Source organism: Elephantulus edwardii, unplaced genomic scaffold (genome assembly GCF_000299155.1).
Source record: "Elephantulus edwardii isolate Elephantulus edwardi_28Jun2011 unplaced genomic scaffold, EleEdw1.0 scaffold00103, whole genome shotgun sequence".
NCBI lineage: Eukaryota > Metazoa > Chordata > Mammalia > Macroscelidea > Macroscelididae > Elephantulus > Elephantulus edwardii.
Window position 1 is genome coordinate 6,912,763 of NW_006399853.1, and position 22,956 is coordinate 6,935,718.

The following is a 22,956-nucleotide window of genomic DNA, read 5'->3' on the forward strand; positions in this document are numbered from 1 at the left end:
AGGTCCTCCTCAGTTTCAGCAAGCAGGGTTGTGTCTAATCTTTAAAAAAAAAAATCTTAATTAAAAAATTGTATTATTTATTCAAAACATTTGTCTGTCTTCTCTAAAATAATTCCTACGTGAAGAAACCTTACTTTTCAACTCAAATAAACATAACATACATTTAAAAGGTATTAAAAGTACATTGAAAAATAAGTTCTGGAATGCAATTTTAAAAACGAATTTGCTAGTAGGAGTTTTTCTTTTAATGTGTTATATATTTGGTATAATTAATTTATCTCATTTTTTAGAAGTAACAAGTCTCTGTTGTTTATGATTATTTAATTCCCAAGTAAACAATGTGTTTTCTAATATATAAGCTATAAAATGAAGAGTGTGATCAAAAGAAAAAACTTATCACCAGATAAACGTACATGAGCGTGTGTGTTGAACTTTAGTGATTAACTTCAGAGTATAACTAAATAAAAATATCACATATAACAATTAATTTCATAGATACAATGGCCATGCATTTACTACATATACAATGAAAAAATATATTCCTACTTGATCCATTCCAGTAGCTAGCATAAATTTTACTTTTCATTAAGAAGTTGTATGATATATGATATATGATATATGATAAAGGTTGGGTATAATTGGAATAAATATTTCATAATATGTTTTAATTAGGTAGGACTTAAATAGTGGGATTGAATAATATGACCTCAATCTAAAAAAATTATGCAAAATTCTTATGAGTTTCATCTAGTATAACTAAAATAAAAATTAAAAAGTTGTATGTAAAATAATCAGTGTCCCTCACCTACGCAGCTTTGAGGTTTGAATGTATTTTTCTCTTTAAAGATAAATCTTAAACACGAGTGCTGAGAATGCTCTGTACTTTTATCTCCCAGCTTCTCTCTCAACAGCACTGGTACTTTCTCAGGCCTTTCTATTCAGAATAAGTCAGTGTGTGTGTGTGTGTGTGTGTGTGTGTGTGTGTGTGTGTGTGTGTGTGTAAAATAGTATTTATCTTGGTTATCTATAAGTCTTATGCATCTTTTTAAAAATGTTGTGGACAATATTTTCATGTTGATAAAATAAAACAAAACCACAATGACAGGAATACTTTAAGGTGGCTTTCTAGTGGTTAAATGAACCATTCTCTTATTTCGAATCCCTGAGGTTTTTGAAATCTAGGTTAATGCTGCAACATTAAGATACCTTAGGAGTGACATTCCCTTCATAAAGAAGGACAGGGGTTTTGTGGAAAGAAAGGTAAGTAGGAAAACCTACATGGTGCCATGATTTCATATGTGTGGGCTGGGAGATCTAATGATTTAACGCTTCATTTTGCTTGCCAGTCGCACAGGATTCAAAATTGAAAGTCAACATGTTTGTTTTGCAGCTGTCGTCAGCGCCATCCCAGTGCCAACCCTAGAAAGTGCCCAGTACCCAGGGATCCTTCCATCTCCCACGTGTGGATACCCCCACCCACAGTTCACTCTCCGGCCTGTGCCATTCCCGACACTCTCAGTGGACCGAGGTTTCGGAGCAGGAAGAAGTCAGTGTAATGCATTTTCCTTTCTTTGGAATGAGAACAAATGAGCAATACCAAGACTATCATGTCAACTGTGTTATGCGTGTGTAAAAGCTTAACGGGGGATGGGGGGACAGTCCTATCATATATGTAACATTTTGACCTTTTTATCCTGGGGAAAGATTAATTATGACTATTTGAATTTTCCTTCTAGTCTAGCCAGCCCTTTAGATACTATGCTTTGGGGTTAATTTCCTAGACAATTTCTTCCACAGACACTCCAATGAAAATAAGAGGGTGGTAGGACAAGAAGAGTTAGGGTGTACAATGAAAAGAATGATGTGATCCATATTTGAAAGTGATATATCCAATTACCTCTAGAGCTATTCATCAAATGACTGTTCTTCAACAGATTCTTACTCATGGTGTATTGGTTACATTTAAGCATATCTCATTGATCTGTGGCTAACCAATACTTTGATGAATGCTTTCACTTTCTTCCATATAAATCAGTTAACTTTCATCTTTAAGACTTAATCACCGGGACAAAGATTTTCTGAATGTTGTTTCATTTATTCGGAGGAAGTTGGGACTGGAGACTCTAATCAGTTATACACACCCTAGTGCTTTCTTCTGTGCCATTAGACAGAGGGTTTGTGTTTTGTTTTTTTTTTTCTTTCTTGAAGCACAGCATTTTAAAATCGATGTTACAGTTTTCATCTCTTAGTTAGGAAGAGGTGACTCAGCATCTCATATGAGATGGGGAGTTTTGTAAGAGATAAGAAAGTAACAGCAATAAAATATATTTGTGAGGTAAGCTGTATTTTCCAACCCAACAGGGACAGCTCTAAGAAGTCATAAATCGTCTAGATGTAGCAAAGTTAGAATTAAAAGGCATCAAAAATCTGCCAAGGGAGAATGAAATTTATTTTCTCTTTCTTCACTTCATGTCATGTCTACAGAATAGAGTTGTGTGCAAAAAACTCAAGGAAAAATTATTTCCCTAAACCATATTCATGGGTGTCAAATAAAAAAGAGGTGGAAAGTTAGACAAACAAACATTGTCAAATCCCATGACTCCTAGGAAGGCAATTTGGGTCAAAGATTTGGGAACTCAGTCATTCCTATGTCACTTCCAAAATATCCTTTCCAAAGCATAAAACAATTTTAGTTTTAATGCAGTATATCTCTTCATGGGGCCATTTTCTACTACTTTAATTTTTATTTTGTCTCTATTCTCTGAGATAGAGATAGAGAGAGAGAGAGAGAGATAATAGATAGATAGATAGATAGATAGATAGATAGATAGATAGATAGATAGATAGATAGATAGATCACGACTCATAAAGACCCTATGGAAAAAAGGGCTGAAGCCCATCAACAACTATTGGCATTTATGAATGTTCATAGAGTTTCCAGAGGCATATTGTTTAGGAATTGGATGCCACTCCATATATATTATTTTTTATATGTGTGTTTGTGTGTGTGTGTGTGTGTGTGTATATATATACATATATATGTATATACATATATATATGTGTGTGTATATATATACACATACACAAATACTATATACACACAAATATATATATTTACATATCTATTTCTTATAAGAGCTCTGACCTCAAGCTTACCTACTGTCATTATGTGTTCCTATCTTTTAAAAAAATTATATCCCTTTCTGAAAATATGATGGAGAAAGAAATCCCTTCCCATGGAAATTACAGCCTCTGAAAGCCCTTTGGAGGGTTGGCTCAGAACCAGCTGCAGCCTGAAGCCAGCGAGCTTGAGTTTCTGAGAATAGTCATGTCAAATATCTCATGTACTCTTTTTTCCTCTATCTCTTAAATCAGTGTACTATGAAAAGCTTTCTTCCATTGACTCATGGATACAAGGATTTCCACAGATGGAATCCTACTAAAAGAGAAATGAATGAGCTACTAAGAATTTGAGCTTTGGTAGTTTAGTGGTAAGACACTGTGTTGCAATCCTGAAGGCACGCAGTTTGAGTCCACCAGCTTGGGAGAAAGATGAGCAATCTCCTATCGTGGGATTAACTGTCACTGAAAATCATCTGGAGGGTCTGCTATGGGTTGGTTCTGACTCAACGATACTCAAGAAAAAGAGCAACAACAAAGAAATTAGCCTTTATGTGTAGTTAAAATTTTTGTCTAAGAGTTTCATATTTTCTTCATTTCGTCAAAAGTAAGAATTATTAAATAAAGACATTCATAGGTTTTAGGAACTCCTAATAGACTGCCTACTAACTTTTGAGTCTTATCTGAAATCACAAGGCAAATGGACAGTCTAATCCTATCTATGCTTTTATAAGTGGATTAAAAAAATAAAACCAACCACTTAGTCATTTATCAACTATTTTTAAGCAAAGCTATATTCAATACAAAAAGGAATATAAATGAAAATGTATTTCCAAGTAAATTCTGAGAAAAGATAAAACCAAGCATCTGCTTTTCTAGGAAGAGAAATATTCTTAAGTCACTGCCAGAAACAGCCTCCAACCATTGAGTATCCATTTCTAAATGCCTTGGAGAACACCGAACATCACTGTTTTCTCGCAAGCAGAAAACATTTCATGACTCTAGGTGGAGAGAGCTTATTAGTTACCTTGAGAAACAGAGAAAGATGCACATAGAAAAAGAGAAGTTTGACTTTGCCAAGTGGAGACACTCTTTCCTCCTCCAGTGTTATCAGAAAGACTGAGTTTTCCAGAAAAATGAATCACTAAAGTCCTGCCCCAGAGACACACTACTTTGTTAGATCACAAATAATGTTGGTTGTCTTTCTTCACATAAGAGACGAAACCAATGGTAATTTGTTATACATCTGTGTTGACCTTCTTAACAAAGATTTGTGCATTTGATTGGCAACTCTGTTTTCTTCCTACTGATAGACTCATGAGCCCAATGGAGTTTGGAATTTTTTTTTCTCTCTAGTCTTTTCAAATCTCTAGGGTGGGAGGATTTGAGTTTCCATAGGAATATAGCATCCTATCTAGATTAATGAGTGATTTGGGCTACTGGAGGTGTTCGTGTCTTGAAAGCTCTGCTGAGAGTTATTGGTGTGATATATTTCTTTCAAATATTGCAATTTTAAATAGAAGAAAAAAATTCTCATTTCCATGCTTGCAATATGTTTGCCAGTTATTCTGTAGCAATTATTTATGTGTGTTGACATTAATTATTATAAAGTGCCTTGAAAATTGACTCTGCTGCGTAATTGTATGCTATTTGTACAATGAATTCTAACAATTTTATCCTTTGAAAATTAGGGTTTTGCCAGCTTATATTTGATTCTCACTCTAACCTCAGAATTGGAGGGAGGTTGCACTCCGTGGGTGAAAAGAGGTTTTCTTTGCTTTTCAGAGCTCTCATCACAGCTAAATGTCATGTCACTGAGCCAATTTGTTTCACGTAGGTGTCCTGAAGCTCACGCCTGCACTAGCCAAATGGGCTCAATCTGAAATGAGAGCATTTATCTGGTGAAGCAGTTGCTATTTTGTTTGTATAAGTATTTTCACTACCTGAAATGTCAGTCAGTTCAGAAAAGCATTTCTTTTGCTCTTCTTAAAATGCAAGCGTTGTGTATTGTCTGTGAAACTTAAAATATAAGCACCATGGATTGTCTTTGGAAACGAGGCACCCTTTTCATTGTAGTAATGGGGGGAAAGGCTATATATGGTCACTTTATAGTGAAATGATCCTTATCCACAAGGCAAAAGTAATCTCTCCTAGGTTGGTGATATATTCATTCCCAAGGCTGGGCTGCCCTCTCCCAGTGAGCACATTTGGGCACTTATCTTTGCACATGTGTGGTCTTGAGGATGGATATCCCTGAGAAGAGGGTCCATCTGTATCAACAGACCTGACTGCCAGTCACTATCAAGTGGATCCTCACTCATGGTGACCCCATATGCTTCAGTGTCAAATTGTTCCCCATCTGGTTTTCAATGGCTGTGACCCTTCAGAAGAAGATTGCCAAGTCTGTCTAAGTTCTATCTTTCTAATTTTGAAAACATAAGAGAATTTTTTTAAAAGCGAAATAAGAAAGAAAGACAAAAATTTAAAAAAATTAAAGGAAAAAAAGGTATTCTATTCTCAAACATTTCATTACTTACTAGCTTAGTCAGTTCGAAAAAAATAAGATGTGAATTACTTGTGATCTACGCTACTCGACAATTGACTATAGTGATATGGGTATGGATCCTTTAGTGAAAACAGACACTGGATACAAAGTGAGCTCCAGATACAGACGTCTGCAGCCTCTGCTCTCTAATGTAGAGCCAAGAGATACTCATAAGACATAGAATTCACAGAATGACAGAGACACCTTTGATTAAGGTGAAACCAAAGCACGTTAAGTTCCCTATAGTTTTCCCTATGAGATCAGAAATGCTTTCACCCCCTAAGGATTATCCCTTGACCTTTCTTCACAAGAACCTGGGTAGGTTTTTCCCTGCTTAGTAATTCCTGCAGTCTAATGTTTCACCCTATTGGACCTGAGCAATAAAAGAAGTGGTAGCAACAAAACTAAAAGTAAAAGTAAACCCTTCTTTAGGACAGAGTAAGAACTATTTCCATTGGCTCAAGGCTCAGGGGCACAATGAGTCTCTTTAGGCTAAATAAGCAAGTGCTTGTGTGGACAGTTGTCCATTAACCCTTCTCTTCAAGAATCCAGGTTAAACAAAACCTGCAAAATTTTCTTGATCTCTTAAACTGTTCTTTTGAGCATCTCACCTACACTTTTTTATAAGCATTTCAGCCCCTTATAACTCTTACCTCGAGTCCCCATCCCTTTTCTGCCTTTCTATGAGAACCAGCTTCCCCAGAGAGTTCTCTTAATGTTGTCTTTACATCCTCACTCTTTCATCTTGAGGGTTTGCATTCATTTCCTCCTTGCCCTTTTTTCCTTTGATAGGATTTCCTACACTAGAGATAAGGTAGGTGTTTTTGTTCAAACTCCTCTTGACCTCATTGCCTTTCCCTTTTGCTGTCCTACTGGTGTTTCCCTTCTTTAAAGAAATCTTTGACTGAGTCTTGGCTGGTTCCTGGCTCTTTTCTGTAGTGCTGTGCAGTTCTTTGCTTCCTCTGCATGTTCCCACCTCCATCTATGCATGTTGTGAGCTCAGGGGCTAGTCGTTGACCCCTTTGACCTCTAACTTCTTCAGAATAGAGAATAATGAGTTTTAATATCAAATACCCTCTGAAGGCACTTTTTGCTTTTGCATATCTTTAATATCACCTTGATCTTTGTGTATCTTTAATCTCTGCTCCCTTTAAGTTCCTCAGATTTCCCTTTTATCTCCTCTGCCCTTTGACGCCCTCAGAGAGTCATCTCAAAATTATCTCCCAAACTAATTACCTTGAAATATTTCCTGGTTGAAAGTTCTCCTTGAAAAGTGAGATATTATCTTTTTTTATCATTACTCCCCTTCCTTTCCCATTTACTCAATGGAACTTTACAAAGAAGTAAATGGTCAGAGACATTCTTCTGATTCCTTTAGCACTAATATGGACCATGCAGTTCTTTCTGTCTGCAGTTTAACCTGAACCTGCTGTCTTTGAACAAGAATGACCAGTTAAACGTTGAGTCACGGTGTCCTTAGCATGAGAAAGTGTCTTGCCAATATTTCAGTCTGAGTCAGCTGTGTCCTCTGGAGATGTGTTTCCATATTAAAAGCTGTCCAAATGCCCATGGGCTGTCACAAATGACTGTGCAAAACCTCCTCAACCACAGTAATCCAGCTGAAAATTGCAAGTCTTGTCACCAAAAAGGAAAGAATTTCAATCCTGCTTCCGGGCAAGTTGTTCCGGTAAAGTCCTCACTCATAGAACTTTTTCAGCTCACTGTGCCCTGATTTTGTTATGAAAGATAATGATAGTGGTTATTATTTGTATCGTTTTATTAGCTTTGCCTCTGAGCACTCGGTAACTCTGATTTGCTTGACAGTTGACACAGCATGTTTAAATCATAGAAAAATTGGCATATTGGCTGGTAGATAATAATGCAGCTGACGCTGGGCTGGGTACATTGAATTTCACTGACATTGCTACTTATGAAAGGAGAAATAACTCTCTCTTCTCGCTTCATCACTTACGATTACAGGGCCCAGACAGTTCAGGCAATACATTCAGTGTTGAATATATTCTTACTCTTCGTCCTGTAAGATAAACCCTTGTCCTGCTGCATCTATGTCTACCATTTAGAGGGGAAGAACAAGTATGTCCCATGAATAGATGAGGGTTAGAGGAATGAGGCTGTTCCCAGCCTAGTGGATATATTGACCAGATCTTCACATGTCTCTGTAAATTGATACAGGTTGACTTAGAGAGCTGAAGCTTTGTCCTGGAGTAACAGATGGCGTTTCTTCTCTCTCTTGTAGCTGTGAGTGAGGGACCAACCACACAGCAGCCACCTATCCTGCCCCCAGCCCAGCCTGAGCACCCCAGCGGTGAGGAGGCGCCCAGCAGAACCATCCCCACAGCCTGCGTCCGACCGACTCACCCGCTTCGCAGCTTTGCTAACCCTTTGCTACCTCCACCTATGAGTGCAATAGAGCCGAAAGTCCCTTACACACCGCTTCTGTCTCAGCCAGGTAACAACTCCGTCGGTTCACATTCGAAGCTAATGTTCTCACTGGTACCTTGACTTAAGTGTGTGATGAATGGCACTTGGAAAAGCTAAGACACGGTGTCTTTTCAACATAAAGAACATGCCTAATGTGCTCATGTTTGTTTTTGATGCTTCTAATGCTGGTCTTCAGTAGCTATGTTACAAACACCCAACTGGATATAGGCACCTTTCATTCTTTACCAAAGCTGCCCATTAATCCTGGTGACACTGTGTACACTGGGCCTGGCAGGACAGGACTCTGACACATTGAGCAGTCAGGACTTCATTTCTCAGGAGATAACCCTATAGAAGCCTCCCTTAGCAAGCCCACCATAAAACACGTCTGTATTTCCCAAATCCCTTTCCACATCCTCTACACATAGACCAGTCATGTGAATTACAAGGGGAAATGGCTTTTATATTGTTCTGCAAACCCTCAGGGTCTTTTCTAATTGACCAGAGAAAGTTCAAGCAAAATAGTTTTTTTTTGTGAAATGCCTGTGTCAAGTGGATGCAGCCTGGTGACTTCTGCATTCTGTTCTCCACTGTAAGGCGTGCCAGAGGCCACTGCACAGATGGCAGGCCAGGGGAGAGGACAGGTTAACTGTAACAACTAATAATATTGAACATGTATTGACTGAAAAGTATGGTGCTGACAAAGTGTACTAACTTTCAAAATTTTTTTTATTATTATTATTCATTGTAATGAATGTTTACAGAGACTTTGGATTTCCAGTCATTCATTATTGCATTTTTCTCCCTGTCCATCCTCCCTTCCCATTCACACTTCTCTTTGAAAAGTAAAGAAAAATTCTTTCATTGTTATACAATTTCCCTCCTCCCCAACTTCTTTTATTCTTACAACTCTGTGAGGCATTTCCTGCTCTGATCCCCATTTTGTGGAAAACAATACTGATTCACAGAAATGTCCAGGTATTTAAGTCTCTGGAACCGTAGGTGACTCAGTGGTGGAGTTTGCACACCTGGATTTGGCACTAGCTCAGCACACCTCAGCCTCAAATCCCACCCATCTGTCAGTGGAGAATCGTATGTTACTCTGATGATGAATCTGCCTTGGAGAAAGTACATCCAGGGTGCGCCTGAGAGCCAAGAATGGTAGAACTTTGTCACATAGACTTCAGGCATATTGTCAGGAGGCATCAGGTTTTGGAAAAACAAGATCATTCTGGAAAAGGTGGAGGATCAGAAAAATATAGGAAAATCCTCGGAAGGATGGATTGAAACTACGATTATAACAATGATTGAACAGAGTAGACACCACGGAGATGGTGAAGGGTAGGGCAAAGCCTACTGTTCGTAGGATCACTATGAGTTGTGCTTGACTCCAAGGCACCTACCAACAGCAATAACGATGCTGAACAGATCTTTCTAGACTAAGACAAACATAGAAGCAAGGGCTGGTGATGTACTTCCCCAAACAAGCCATTGAAAACCCCATGGATCACAAGAGGCTGCATTATTCTTTTGGACATGGGGTCACTAGTCGTGAGCTGATTTGACAGCAACTAACAAACATGGCAAGTTATATCTACACATCTAGTGGAGGCTCTTTCCCCACTCTTGTTGACTTCAAAAAGCATAAACAAAAAATAAACAAACCAATCATTCCACGCCATCCCTCAAATAAAATCTTTCTCCCCCAAATTTAGAAATCTTTTATGCTTCTTGATTTTATGTTGTTGTTGTTGATTGCCATTGAGTTGAGCATAACTCATAGTGACCCTATGAACAAAAAGTTGAAAGTCTTTCTATAACTATCGTCATTTATCAAAGTTTATAGTATTTCCAGAGGCATGTTGTTTAGGAAGTAGATGCCACTCTTTCTTCTGAATGACAAAAGCAAAGACTATTTTAAAAAAAATCTGTTCATAATTATTCCAAGTTTGATTTTTAAAAATCTGAAATGATAGAGATGTACTTCTAAGATAAAGGTTAAGAGGTTTAATTATTCTATATTTAAAAATACTAACTTTATAATATGAAAAAACTAAATTATTAAAGCAATTTAAACTGCTAATTTTCTCCCTGCTTGGAAATAGATGTCTATTTGAGTGACTATTCTACACAAAGAAAAAGCACAGCAGATATTATTTTCAAGATTATTTGAAATGAAAAATGTTACTGTGGAGGTGGGTGATGTCTAATTTAGAACACAAGTAGTGCAAGTGAACTTCAGACTTTGAAGCTCTGTGATAACAAGATGACCAAAAGCTCGTTAATTTTAGAAAGAACACTGACTCGGAATAAAGAACTGCTGCTGTAGTTGTTTATGAGTTGTTTCTTTACTTCTAGTCTGGAGTCCTTCTGATATAGTGAGTAATAGGTCTGCTGACCAAAATATCAGAAGTTTGAATTCACCAGTTACTTCATGGGAGAAAGATAGGACTCTCTATAAAAATTTACATCTTCAGGAACCCAATAGAGGGTTGTTATCCTCAAGTCAAGATTCACTTGAGTGCAATAAGCTAGTTATAATAACCCCCAAACGGCCTCAGAAAAGAAAATCCATGAGTGGATTCCAACTCATGACCAACTTCCATCACTTTTCCATAGCTTTAAGTCTTAACAGAAAACTCCTCAACTTTCCCCATTAAAGACCTACCTGGTTGTTTCAAATGACTGATTTTTCAGTTAGCAAGTGATATCTAACACATCATACCACCAGGATTCCTTAATGCCAATGCAGGTTTAAGTAAAGTTAGGCATAAACGTGGCACAAATATGAGGGCTATGTCCTTAATCAAAGAGGAATATAGTCTGTGGCACTGGCCCAGCAGTTATCGCACCAAATAGTCAGCCGTTCTGGAGAAGTATTCTCTGCTCTAATGCCACAACAGGGCTAAGATCTCATTTTCTATTATTTCCATTCTATTCACATAAGCCTTTAATTGTTTTACTATTGTTCTATTGCTAGTTGAGCTTTCTTACAAGTAATTTTCTCTTCTATAGTCTTTGTTCTGTTTGGCTTGAATTTTGGGCTGGAATGTGTGTGTGTGTGTGTATGTTCCCCTTTAAATAGCACCTTCCCCCACTCTGCTTAAGACCCACACCATCACTGTGGAATTATTAAACTCCCTTTCAGGTTTTCTCCCTCTTTGTTTCCCTGTGATTCTTGTTCACTCCATAATGTCTTACCTCATGATTTTCAAATAAGTTCCCCTTGTATTGCTCCTGACACATGGTAAATAGTATGCTTTTAAGAAAAGGCTGATGTTTACTTATTCTAATAGAAAAAGAAAATTAGCAGACTGACAAATGTATTAGCTGTGACATTAACTACATGCTTCTTAGCCTAGAAGATGAAATACTTAGAGCTTTCAACAAATTTTAATTTTGTGAAAATCATTACTTTAGTCAAACTGATTGATGAAGTAAAGTCATTCTTTTGTCGGCTTAAAAAAAAATACCTCCAATAATTTTAATCTGAATTTAACAATAAAGGGCTACATGATTAGTAATGAATTTATCTTTACTTACTTCAAGTAATTACTTAAGAATATGGTAATGGAAGGCATTGCTCTTATTTTTAAATATCATGCCAAATGAAAAGTTCTTTGTGCTTCGAAATTAGAAATCAATAAGGGCGGTGTGCTTTCCCCCCCAAACAAATTCCTATGTGTGGTGCATCCTGATGCCGGCCACTGATTTATACTTCAGTCCCCCCCCCCAAAAAAAAAAGATATGCGAAGCTATGCTTGCTTTGATTTTTACAGAAGATGTGGGGGTAACACAATGGTGTTTGAGAAGTAGAATTCTTTTTTCTTTTTTTAATTTTTCTGCTAGTTTATTTGCAGAATTCAAATACAAATTTGAGCAAATTCTTACCATTTCCCTCACCCCCCCAACCCATCAAATTGTACAACCCAGTGATTAATCCCCTCTCCCGCCCTACACATCCACATCCCTCTGCTTCCAGCCTCTCCCACCCCTCCTAGATCCTTATACTCATTCTACAATAACAGTTTTACACAATATTTATCTTTATTGGACTGAGTTAGTTCACTCATTCACACAATGGAATATTATGCAGCACGCAGGAGCAGTAACTTTGTAAATTATTACCTAACTTGGGAGGGACTGGAGAGCATTATGCTGAGACGTAGAATTCTTAACTTCTGTGCCAGAGACCTAGGCTCTATTGCTAGCCACGGCATCTCATGCACAGTCATCACTCATTTGTCTATGGAAGATACACGTTACAAAACAAGATTGTCTTGGAGTAAGTACAAGCAAGGTGCTCCTTGGAGGCAAAGATGGTGAAACTTCAGCCTGCATGTTTTGGCCGTGCTGTCAAGAGGGGCCAGTCCTTGGGAAAAGACACCAAGCTGGGAAAGGTGGAAAGCTAGGGCAAGAGAGGAAGACCCTTGACAAGATGGATCGACTTAGTGAATGTGGCAATGGGCTCAAGTTCATTTGAGATTGTGAGGATGGTCCAGGAGAGAGAAAGGTTCTGAGCTATTGTACATATGGTTGTTATGAATCACTGTTGACTCAATGGCACAATGTGATGCTGATCACATTTCAGCAGAGGTTCTAAACTAAGCCAGACTAGGGAGAAGGCTCTGGGGGTCTACTTTCCAAAAAAAACCCCAAAATCAGCTATTGAAAGTGCTGTGGTTTCTGTTGTGCACTAAGTCATCAAGGGTCAAGAACCAAGTCTATTAGTTTACAACATCAACTCTCAGGACAGCATATATTATGTAAGGGTATGAACCATCTTTATAAGGTAGCAAAGCACTTTGCAACATTTCTACAGGAATTTGTTGTTGTTGTTATGTGCCATTGAGTCCATTGCAACTCATAGTGACCCTATGTACAAGAGCCCTAAATGCTATTCTATCCTGTGCCAACCTCGCCTTCTCAAATGCACTCATTCCCACCACTCCACTCACAGAATCGATCCATCTCATCGAGAGTCTTCCTCTCCTGCACTGTCTCTCCACTCTCCCAAACATGGTGTCCCTCTCCAAGGACCAGTCCCTTCTTGCAACATGCCCAAGGTATGTCAGACGAAGCTTCAGAATCCTTGACTCCAAGGAGCATTCTGGCTTCACCTTCTCCAGGACAAATCTATTTGTTCTCCTAGCAGTCCATGGTATATTCAACACTCTTCTCCAGCACCACAGCTCAAAGGCATCAATTCTCTTTCTATCATACCTATTCACTGTCCAACTCTCCGATACATAGCACATAACTGCAAAGACTATAGCCTGGATCAGGCGCGCCTTAGTCTCCAGCCTGTCGTCATTACTCTTCAGTACTCTTGAGAAGTCCCTCACAGCTGACTTTCCCTATGCAATTTGCCTCCTAATTTCCTGGCTGCTGTTACCAAGAATGTTGACTGTGGAACCATATAAACTAAAATTGTTAACTATTTTAATCTCTTCACCATCCATACTGATGCAGCCAATTGGCCCAGTGGTGAGAATTTTTGTTTTCTTGATGTGGAGCTTCAGTCCATATTGAAGGCTGCAGTCCCTGACCTTCTGCAGGAAGCGCTTCAGGTCCTCCTCAGTTTCAGCAAGCGGGGTTGTGTCATCCGCATAACGCAGGTTGTAGTAATTATGAACTTATTCCGTTGTCATAAATACCAACATTCTGTCTACCTGAACACACAAGTCTACTTGTTTCTTTTCAGTTTTGTGGTGGTTTTGGCTTTGTTTTGTCAGTTCCCCGCCCCCCTTTCCCACCTGAAGGGTTAGAAATTCCGCTTTCAAGGATCTGGGGTATTTTATGAGGCATCTTAAAATTTCCTCATCACACTGTGATAAAGCGGTTCCATTTCTGAATGCTTCATCTGGAAGTGTAGGTAACTATGTGGTATTTACGCATTTCACGGAGGCTGCAATGATTGTACTTTGCAAATCACACACATGGACATATAAGTGATTTGGCTTTAGTCTCCTCTCAGGTTAAATAGAAAATGTTTAATGGAGTGTTGGGCTTATTGCATTATAGATCTGACATAAATTCTACAAAAGGCCAAGATAGGGCTGTTGGGTTCCCCACCCCCACCTTCACCGGAGAAAATTCCTTTTAGCTGTTGAAATGATCAGCTGCACTTTAAATGAACCTGGATTAGGAGAGCGTTTGTCTTCAGCTGTGTAATTCTACAGGGGAAGAAAATGTGACCTCTCAAATGGTGACTATTATAGAGAAGCACTATTATATAGCATTAGCCCCCTGCAGTTCGTGCATCTTTGGAAAGCTGCATAAGTGGTCTTTTGTCCTCAATTCACACGTGGCATTTCTATGCGTATATATTTATAAAAGTGAAAACCCCGAGCATTCTGATCTTTTCAATCTTCAGGAGATCAATATGTCAGTGGACATGACAAGAGCAAAACTCACTTCATTGTACTGCAAAATTGAGTTTGATTTTTCCCCCCTCTGCAAATGGTGGCATGTGCTTCAATTTGTCTGAGAACTGAGGATGAGAAGAGGGTGGAAGTGTCTGACAGTGGACAGAATGGGTGTTTGATTTATACTTTACGGCTGGTTGGGAAATCATGTATTCATTCCTGCTATAACCTGATCTTTTTTGGCAGCTTTTATTTGAGTAAATATGCTATCACACAAAACTGCCAATACATTACAATTCTGCATTACTACAATTGCTTTCCCTTCACCACAGGCAGACCACCATTGGGGTATCTATCAAGGATTCCACATCGGTGTCTGTTCTGTTAAAATCAGTCACTGGCAGAGGTCACAGGACAACAGGCATCCTTTACCAGGTGCAACAAGCGGGTCACTTTAAGGCCACTCAGTCCAAATAAGTCATAGCCACAGGTATGTAGGGGGGACGTGTTGATTTGATGATATTGAAACCAATCACACCAATCAATTCTAGAGTGGGAAATTACACTGCATTCTATTACAAACCTCATCTCCTGCATAAGCCTGTCTCTTGTCTGTAGATAGCTCCTTGAAATCTTTCTATTTTTACACCAAACAGGGGGTTTTTTATTGTTCTTTTTAAAATATATGACATTTGATCTGATTTTGTCTCGTCACCTTAAATCATCCCACAGAAAAATATAATTATTTTATTGTTGCTGTTGTTGTTAGCTGCCATCAATTTAAATACCAATCTTAGAGACCCTATGAACAGCAGACCTAAGCACTGTCCTGTCTTTGACGTGATTAAGACCTTTGTTACAGCCTCTGTGTTGATTTATCTCATTGAGGTTCCTCCTCTCTTTTCCTGACCCTCTACCTTTCCAAGCATGGTGTCCGTTTCCAAGCTACAACCTCTCCTAACTACATGTCCAAAGTATGTAAGGTGAAGATTTGTTATCATTGCCTCCAAGGAGTATTTTGGTTGCACTTTCTTGAAGACGTATCTGTTTTTTTCTTTTGGCAGTCCATGACAGTACTTTTCTCTAACAGCAGAGCTCAAAAATGTTAATTTTTTTTCTGTATTCCTTATTCACTGTCCAACTCTCAGATTAATAGTAAGTGATTGAAAAGACGAGGTCCTGAATCAGAGGCACCTCAGTCTTTAAACTGACATCATTGTTCCTCAGTTCTCCAGAGAAGAAGCTGAGGTCAGACTTTCCCAAAGCAATACATCTTTTGATTTCGTGAGTGCTATTGTGTTGATTTTTTATATTTATAATTTATAATTCATTCTGCTACAATTATTAGCAGAGTGGTGCTGGAGAAAAGTAATGAACGTACCATGGACTGCCAAGACAGCAAATAGGTTGGTCCAGGAGAAAGTGCCACCACTTTGCTTCTTAGAGGCAAGGATTTTGAAGCTCTGGCTCACATATTTTGGGCATGCTGCCAGGAAGGACCAGTCTTTAGAAAAGGACATCATGCTGGGAAAGATAGAGGGTCAGCACATAAGAGGAAGACCCTGGATGAGATGGATTGACAGTGACTGTGACAATGGGATCAGACGTGTTAGAGGTGTTAGGGTTGGTTCAGGACAGGGCAAGTTTCAGAGTCATTGTCTATAGGGTTGCTATGAGCCATAGTCAGCTTTATGACACATAACAGCAACAGTTACAAAAGAGTGCAGAGTTAACAGGGTCCCAACTCTTTGATCTGCTGTATAACTCCGTCATTTCTGCCACCAACACTCCCGTCTTCATTCAGTTCCTCCCCCTTCTCTATGTCGCTTGGGTTCAGTGGTGTGTTGGAAGGTGTCACAGAAACTCAAACCTGTCAGATAAATGACTCACATGACTGTAGGTGATGCAGGCCACTGTGGCAGAGTCTGGTGAGCATTGTAAATTGTTAGTTGAGGTGCAACTGGAAAGTGGGCATACCAGAAAAGAGAGCTAGCCTTGAGCTCTCATGGGTTCTAATACAGAGGGGCGTGTATCTCACCCTAATCTCCTCTTTTTAATAAAATAACACAGCACCAGCACAAAATAAACAGTAAATCAACTAGGAAAGAAATTTTGAACAATAAACTTGACAGCATGATTGTGAGTCCAGGAATATGAAATCATTGAAAATTTTACTCTTTTTAACACCTATCATGTTGTTGCCTATCGGCCCAGTGGGGAAGATGTTTGTCTTCTTGATGTTTAGATGTAATCCATATTGTAGACTTAATCCTTGATCTTCTGCAAGCAAGTGTTTCAAGTCCTACTCACTTTCTGCAAGTAAGTTTTTGTGATCTGTATAACAGAAGTTGTTAATGAGTGTCGTTGTCTCAGGGTAGGGCAGGGTTCAGAGCTATTGTACATAGGCTTGCTATGAATCACAGATGACTTGGAGGTACATAATGACAACAGTAGTAGAATATTGGTTAAAGCTCTAAATGCTGACAAAAAGATTGCTTATTTGAACCTACCTGATCTGGCAGGTGGGCCTTTGTATTTAAGTTGGTTGGGCCCAAGGGCCATGTTAATTGTGTTTGGGAGGAAGATTCTTCTAAGTGGTCCAGCACTGGTCTGCCACTTTGCTTTACTGAAGTAACATGGGATTGCTGTGATGCTGAATGCTGTATCACTTGTGTGTCTATTGCCATGATGGTTACACATTGTGAACACAAGATTAAGACAGGCTTGGAAGCAGGATTGACATCCACTTCCTAAACAGCATGCCTTTGGAAACTCTATGAACGAACATTAAAGAAATGATGATAGTTCTAGAGCATGGTTCAGATCTTTTGTTCATAGGGTCACTATGAGTCATATCTATCTCAATGACACTTAGCAACAACAACAACCTGCTACTCCGTGGGAGGAAGAAATTGCAAATTGTTTTCGTTATGATGATGGCCCTCAAAACCCTGTAGGATAAGTTTACTCTGCCTTGAACACTGAGTCAGAATTGAGTCAGTGGCAATAGATTTGGTTTGAATTTTATTACTAGTATTTATTACTCTATAATCTAGATAATATGTCTTAATAAATTAAAACTTCAGATAATATGTTGTTTCAGTATATGAGTATAGGAAAAGCCATGATAGTTGTAAGGAGTTGTGCTGGCAACCCAAAGGCTCATGGTTCGAATCCAACACCTAGTCCAAGGGACAAAGATGGTCAGTCGCCTCCCATATGATTTATCACCCCTGTAAACCTGCTAGAAATTTAGTTTTGACTCAGCAATCCGTAACTACATCAAGTTCACACAAAGGAAATAATTTCTGATCTAATCTAATTTAAGAATAGACATAGGGCAATTCCTTATTTACAAATGACAAAAGTAAGGCTATGCCCCACAGGAATTAAAGCTATGCTCAAGTCAACTCCAGAGCTACTGGCCAGAGTTAAAGAATTCAGAGATACAATAGTAAAGAAAAAACAAATGATTTTTAAAAAAAATTAGCTTTGGGAGAGTACCACTTAGTTTGATAATTTTTTCCCTGTAGGAAGCCTTCCAGAATATTATTAAATATTAAACATCCTTTAAAACAAATATTTTATAATCAATCTATTGAGTCATTTAGCTCAGTATTTGAGTACATAGCTTATTTCTTTGTGTTGGAAACACAACACAAATTCTAAAGATCAGTGAAATCCAGGGGACTCTGGATTAGTGCCCATCTGGTCTTGAGCTCACCTGCCTACCCTTCTGATAGCTTTCTACAGCAAGGCAGGAAGCCAGGGAGCTGACATCTGCTTCTTTAAGCACCATGGACAGCCAAGCCTTTGGAGTATATTATTAAAAAAGAAAGATGAGCAGAAGGAAATATAAAATGACAATTAAAACTAAGCCATATGGGAATGAGTACAGATTGTGGGTTACAGAATGTGAAGCAAGGCCAATAAGAAGGAATGTGTGTGTGTGTGTGTGTGTTTTATTTTAGATTTACAGAAAGTTTTGGGGGAGAGGAATGAGAGATTGTTACTGAGTTAGAATTTGATTGAAAGTGTGCCTGATTTAAAAAATAAATACACGAGGAATTATTTGAGCACATATAAAGCTGGAGGAATGCTGGCGATGGAGTCTCTTATGTGCCAACTTGCCAATAACAAGGCTTGTGGTTTAAATCCACTGGAGAAAGATGTGCACTCTCCCCTCAGAGAGGTTTACAGCCTCAGAGGCCTGCTGCAGAGTTGTGTCACAAGTAAGAAGGAGCTGATGGGACTGGGTTTGATATTTGAGGATATAGAAGGACAGTACTCATTAACTTAGTATACTTTAATCCAGAATGAAAGCACTGAGTTTCCATCAAGATAATCATAAGAAAAGTGAAGGGAAAAAATTACGTTTTCAGAACTTTGCAACCTAGTGCTCTATGGGAAACATCATCTAAGAGAAATACGTGTGAATGGTACTGAGGTGTGAGTAGAATTGAGAGAATGATGAGGGAAAATGAGAGCCATAGCTTGTTTGCAAAGCATTCTTTCATGACTCTTTCCACATATCCTAAAAATCAGTTGGTTATCTGGTAAAGCACTATACTTCTGTTGTTGCTGTTACATGCTCACAAGTTGCCTGTGATACACAGTTCTGAACCCTGCCCTGTACTGAGCTAGTCTAACTAATTCCAACACACCTACCCTCATTACTCCAGTTACTGTATCAATACATCTCATCTGAGGTTGTCCTCTTCCTGTGCTGTCCCTTCACCTTTCTGAGCATGATGTCCTTCTCCAAGGAATGATCTCTCCTGGCCACGTGTGCAAAGTATGCAAGATGGAGCTTCAAAATCCTAGCCTCCAAGGAGAAACTTGGTTTCACCCTCTCCAGTACACACTTAGTTGGTTTTTTGGTGGTCCATGATGTAGTCAATATTCCTCTCCAGCACCATGATTTGAAGGCATCGATTCTTTTGTCATCCTTAGTAATTGTCCAGCTATGTGATTCATAGCAAAGACCATTGGCATAGATTAGGCACACCTTAGTCTCTATGCTGACATTGTTGTTTTTCAATATTCTGCAGAGATCCCTGACAGCAGATTTTCCCAATGCAATTCATTTATTTCCAGACTGCTGATGCCGAGATTGTTGATTGTGGAGCCAAGCAAGCTGTAATTGCTAACAACTTCAATCTCTTCTCCATCTATCCTGGTGCTGCTAATTGCCCTAGTGGTGAAAATCTTTGTTTTCTTGATGTGGAGCTTCAGCTCATATTGAAGACTATCGTTCTTGACCTTCCGCTTCCATTCTTCTTCAGTTTCAGCAAGCAAGGTTGTATCAGCTGCATAATTAGGTTGTTGATGAGTCTTCCTCCAAGTCTGATGCCACATTCCTCCTCATACAGCTCAGCCTCTTGAATGATCTGCTCCACATACAGATTGAAAAGGTATGGGGACAAGATGCTCCCCTGAAACATTCCTATCCTGATTTTGAGCTATGGAGTGTTTCCCAAAGCGTCAAGAAGCCACACACAGCAAAGGGAAGAAACCAAGAAGTTAAGGAGGTGAATAGATTATTTCAGAGGGCTGCTTTGGAAGGCAATGCAAAGTATTATAATGGAATGTGCAAGGAGCTGGAGTCCAAAATTCGAAAGGGCCAAACTTGAACAGCATTTCTTAAGCTGAAGGAATTAAAGAACAAATGCAAGCCGCAAGTTGCAATGCTTAGAATATTGAATGATTCAGGAAGCATTAAAAGAAGATGGAAGGAGTATACAGAGTCGTTTTAAAAAAAAGAATTGGCTAACACAGAAGAATTTTTAAAACAACAAATGATCAAGAGGCAATGTTGATGAAGGAGGAAGTTCATGCTATTCTGAAGAACTTGGCAAAAAATAAAGCCCCAGGAATTGATGAAATAATAATTGGCATATTTCAACAAACATGCTGCCCTGGATGTGCTCATCAGGTTGTGCCAAGATATCTGGAGGAAAACTACCTGGTCAATTGACTGGAAGATATCCAGATTTACTCCCATTCCAAAAAAACGTGACTTGACAGAGTGTGGAAACTATTGACCAATATCACTAATATCACACACTGGCAAAATCCTGCTAAAGATTATCCAGAAATAACTACAACAGAACATTGATAGAGAACTACCAGAAATACAAGCTGGCTTTAGAAGAGATTGTAGCACTAGAGAATTATTGCCAATGTTATATGGATCTTGGCAGAAAGTAAAGAGTACCAGAGGAATGTCTGTCTGTGTTTCATTCAAAATACTATAGTATATAATGTTGTTGTTGTTATGTGCCATCAAGTCGCCTGCAACTCATAACAACCCTATGTACAACAGCCCTAAACCCTGCTTTATCCTGTGCCAATCTCACTGTCTCTGACACACCTACCCTAATTACCCCATCACTGAATCAATCCATTTCATCGAGGGTCTTCTTCTCTTGTGCTGTCTCTCCACCCTCCCAAGCATGACGTCCCTCTCCAAGGATTAGCCCCTCCTTGCAACATGTCCAAAGTATGTCAGGTGAAGCTTCAGAATCCTTGCCTCCAAGGAACAGCCTGGTTTAACCCTCTCCGGGATGAACCTGTTCATTTTCTTAACAGTCCATGGTATGGACTCTTCTCCAATACTCTTCTCCAACACCACAGCTCAAAGGCGTCAATTCTTCTTCTATCATCCATAGTCATTGTCCCGCTCTCTGATGCATAACAAGTGATTGCAAAAACCATAGACTGTATCAGTTGCACCTTAGTCTCCAGAGTGACAATGTTCCCCAATTATAGCTTGTAAAGAAAATATACTAGTAAATTCATATTTGGAAGGTAATGACAATTGCCTTTGCCAATGTAGACATTCAGAATAATCAGAGAGGGCAAATAACTGAAAACATTTGTTTCTAGTATTATATTTTGTTATTTTGTTACCTCATATGGTGGACACTCAATTATTATTTATTGAGCTGTTCAGGAAATTTAAAAAGGAAACAGATTAAAGCTAAAATTGGAATTGAAATCTTTAGTTGCAAGTCTAATTATGGTTACAGGTGAGACAAAGTAACTCGAGAGTTGGTAAAAGGATTAGATATTGATGATGTGGGCAGATATGAAAAAGATAAGGCTTTCAAATTCATAATCGTTTGATCAGAAAATGTTAAGGGTTCTGAACTATCCCATCCTATGCCAGCGTATAATTAAATTACTTGAAGTAGAAAAGACAATTTGAAGCTACAGCCTTAGGAAATTATATTCAATTATTTAACTTCATAAAAATGAGTAAGAATATAGCGGCGTCCATAGAACTGCAGAAGAGAATAGGATCTGCTTTGTTCATAAAAAAAACAAGGAGCACATTCAGTGAAAATAAAGAATCCTAAAGACCAGGCTCTCTGTGTTTCCAATTATAAGATTGATTTTGCTGCTCAGAATCCCATTTTTCTTAACTGCAAAATTAGATGGTCTTCCTTATTTAAAGAGAAATGAAACATGATAGCTGAACAATTTTAATTACTGTAGAAATAAGGGTGGATAGTGGCCTTTAATTTTATTTTTTGATTTTGTGAAAAAGTATAGGAGTCAGAGAAGATTCTGAGTCCCATGGTGCATATTTCAAGTCCTCTGAGGAGTTCATACAACACCCATGTGTGTCAGGACAAAACTCAGTTCCATCAGATTGTCAATGACTGATTTTTCAGAAGGAGATGAGCAGTCTTTCATCAAGGCACCTCTTCTTGGAATTGAACCTCCAACCTTTTGGTTAGAAGCCAAGCAATAGATGTTTGCATCACACAGAGACTCCAGATGGTTAATAAGCTCTTTACAGATTGCAGGTTTTGTATCAGATTCTGGTTACTTTATTTGTGAGCAGAAAGGGGGGGGAGATGAAACCAAAACAAACTACTGGCATAAATCCCTCTGTTAATAATGTTAAAATGTGTTATGAAAAATATAATCAGCAAAACAAATACATGATGTTCAAATAAATTAAGTGTTTAACAGTCAGTGTACTATTTCTGAAAATGAGACCTATAAAATTCTAGAAGAATGTGTAAAGGTGTTTTAAAGCTTCTACTTCTTCTGAATGTTTATAATCATTCTCTTACTCCTTCCATCATTGCTGTTGAGTCAGAACCAACTTAGAGCTCATCCCTCAGGGAGTTTTCAGGGGCCTTAAATCTCACTAAAGGAAACTTCCCAACTTCCTCCTGCAGAGCAGCTAATAGATTCAAACCACCTGTCTTTGGCTTGACAAAACAAGTTCTTACCCTCCAAGCCACCAGAGCTCACTATTACCTTCCTGGCGAAACTTTAAAAAGAATTCAAGTGCTGTTAAACATCTTATGTGTTTCATAACTTTGACTTTTCATCCTCCACCTGCAACATTGATGTTGGATTGATGTTCTTGTTACCAGAATCTTTATTTACTATGATGTCAAGAATGTTGTTGTTGTTGTTAAGTGCCGTCGAGTCGCAGACGATTCATAGCGACCCTATGAA

The 22,956-nt window shown here is 38.6% G+C and overlaps 1 protein-coding gene across 1 annotated transcript in view; it reads left to right on the forward strand.

The window, feature by feature from the left end:
- DCC (deleted in colorectal carcinoma) overlaps window positions 1–22,956 on the forward strand; it is a 1,276,184-nt gene that overhangs the window by 1,231,604 nt on the left and 21,624 nt on the right. Inside the window, exons 26-27 of the mRNA XM_006891717.1 lie at window positions 1,391–1,552; window positions 7,923–8,135. Of these exons, the coding sequence (XP_006891779.1) occupies window positions 1,391–1,552; window positions 7,923–8,135 (375 nt within the window). The remainder of the gene's footprint in view (window positions 1–1,390; window positions 1,553–7,922; window positions 8,136–22,956) is intronic.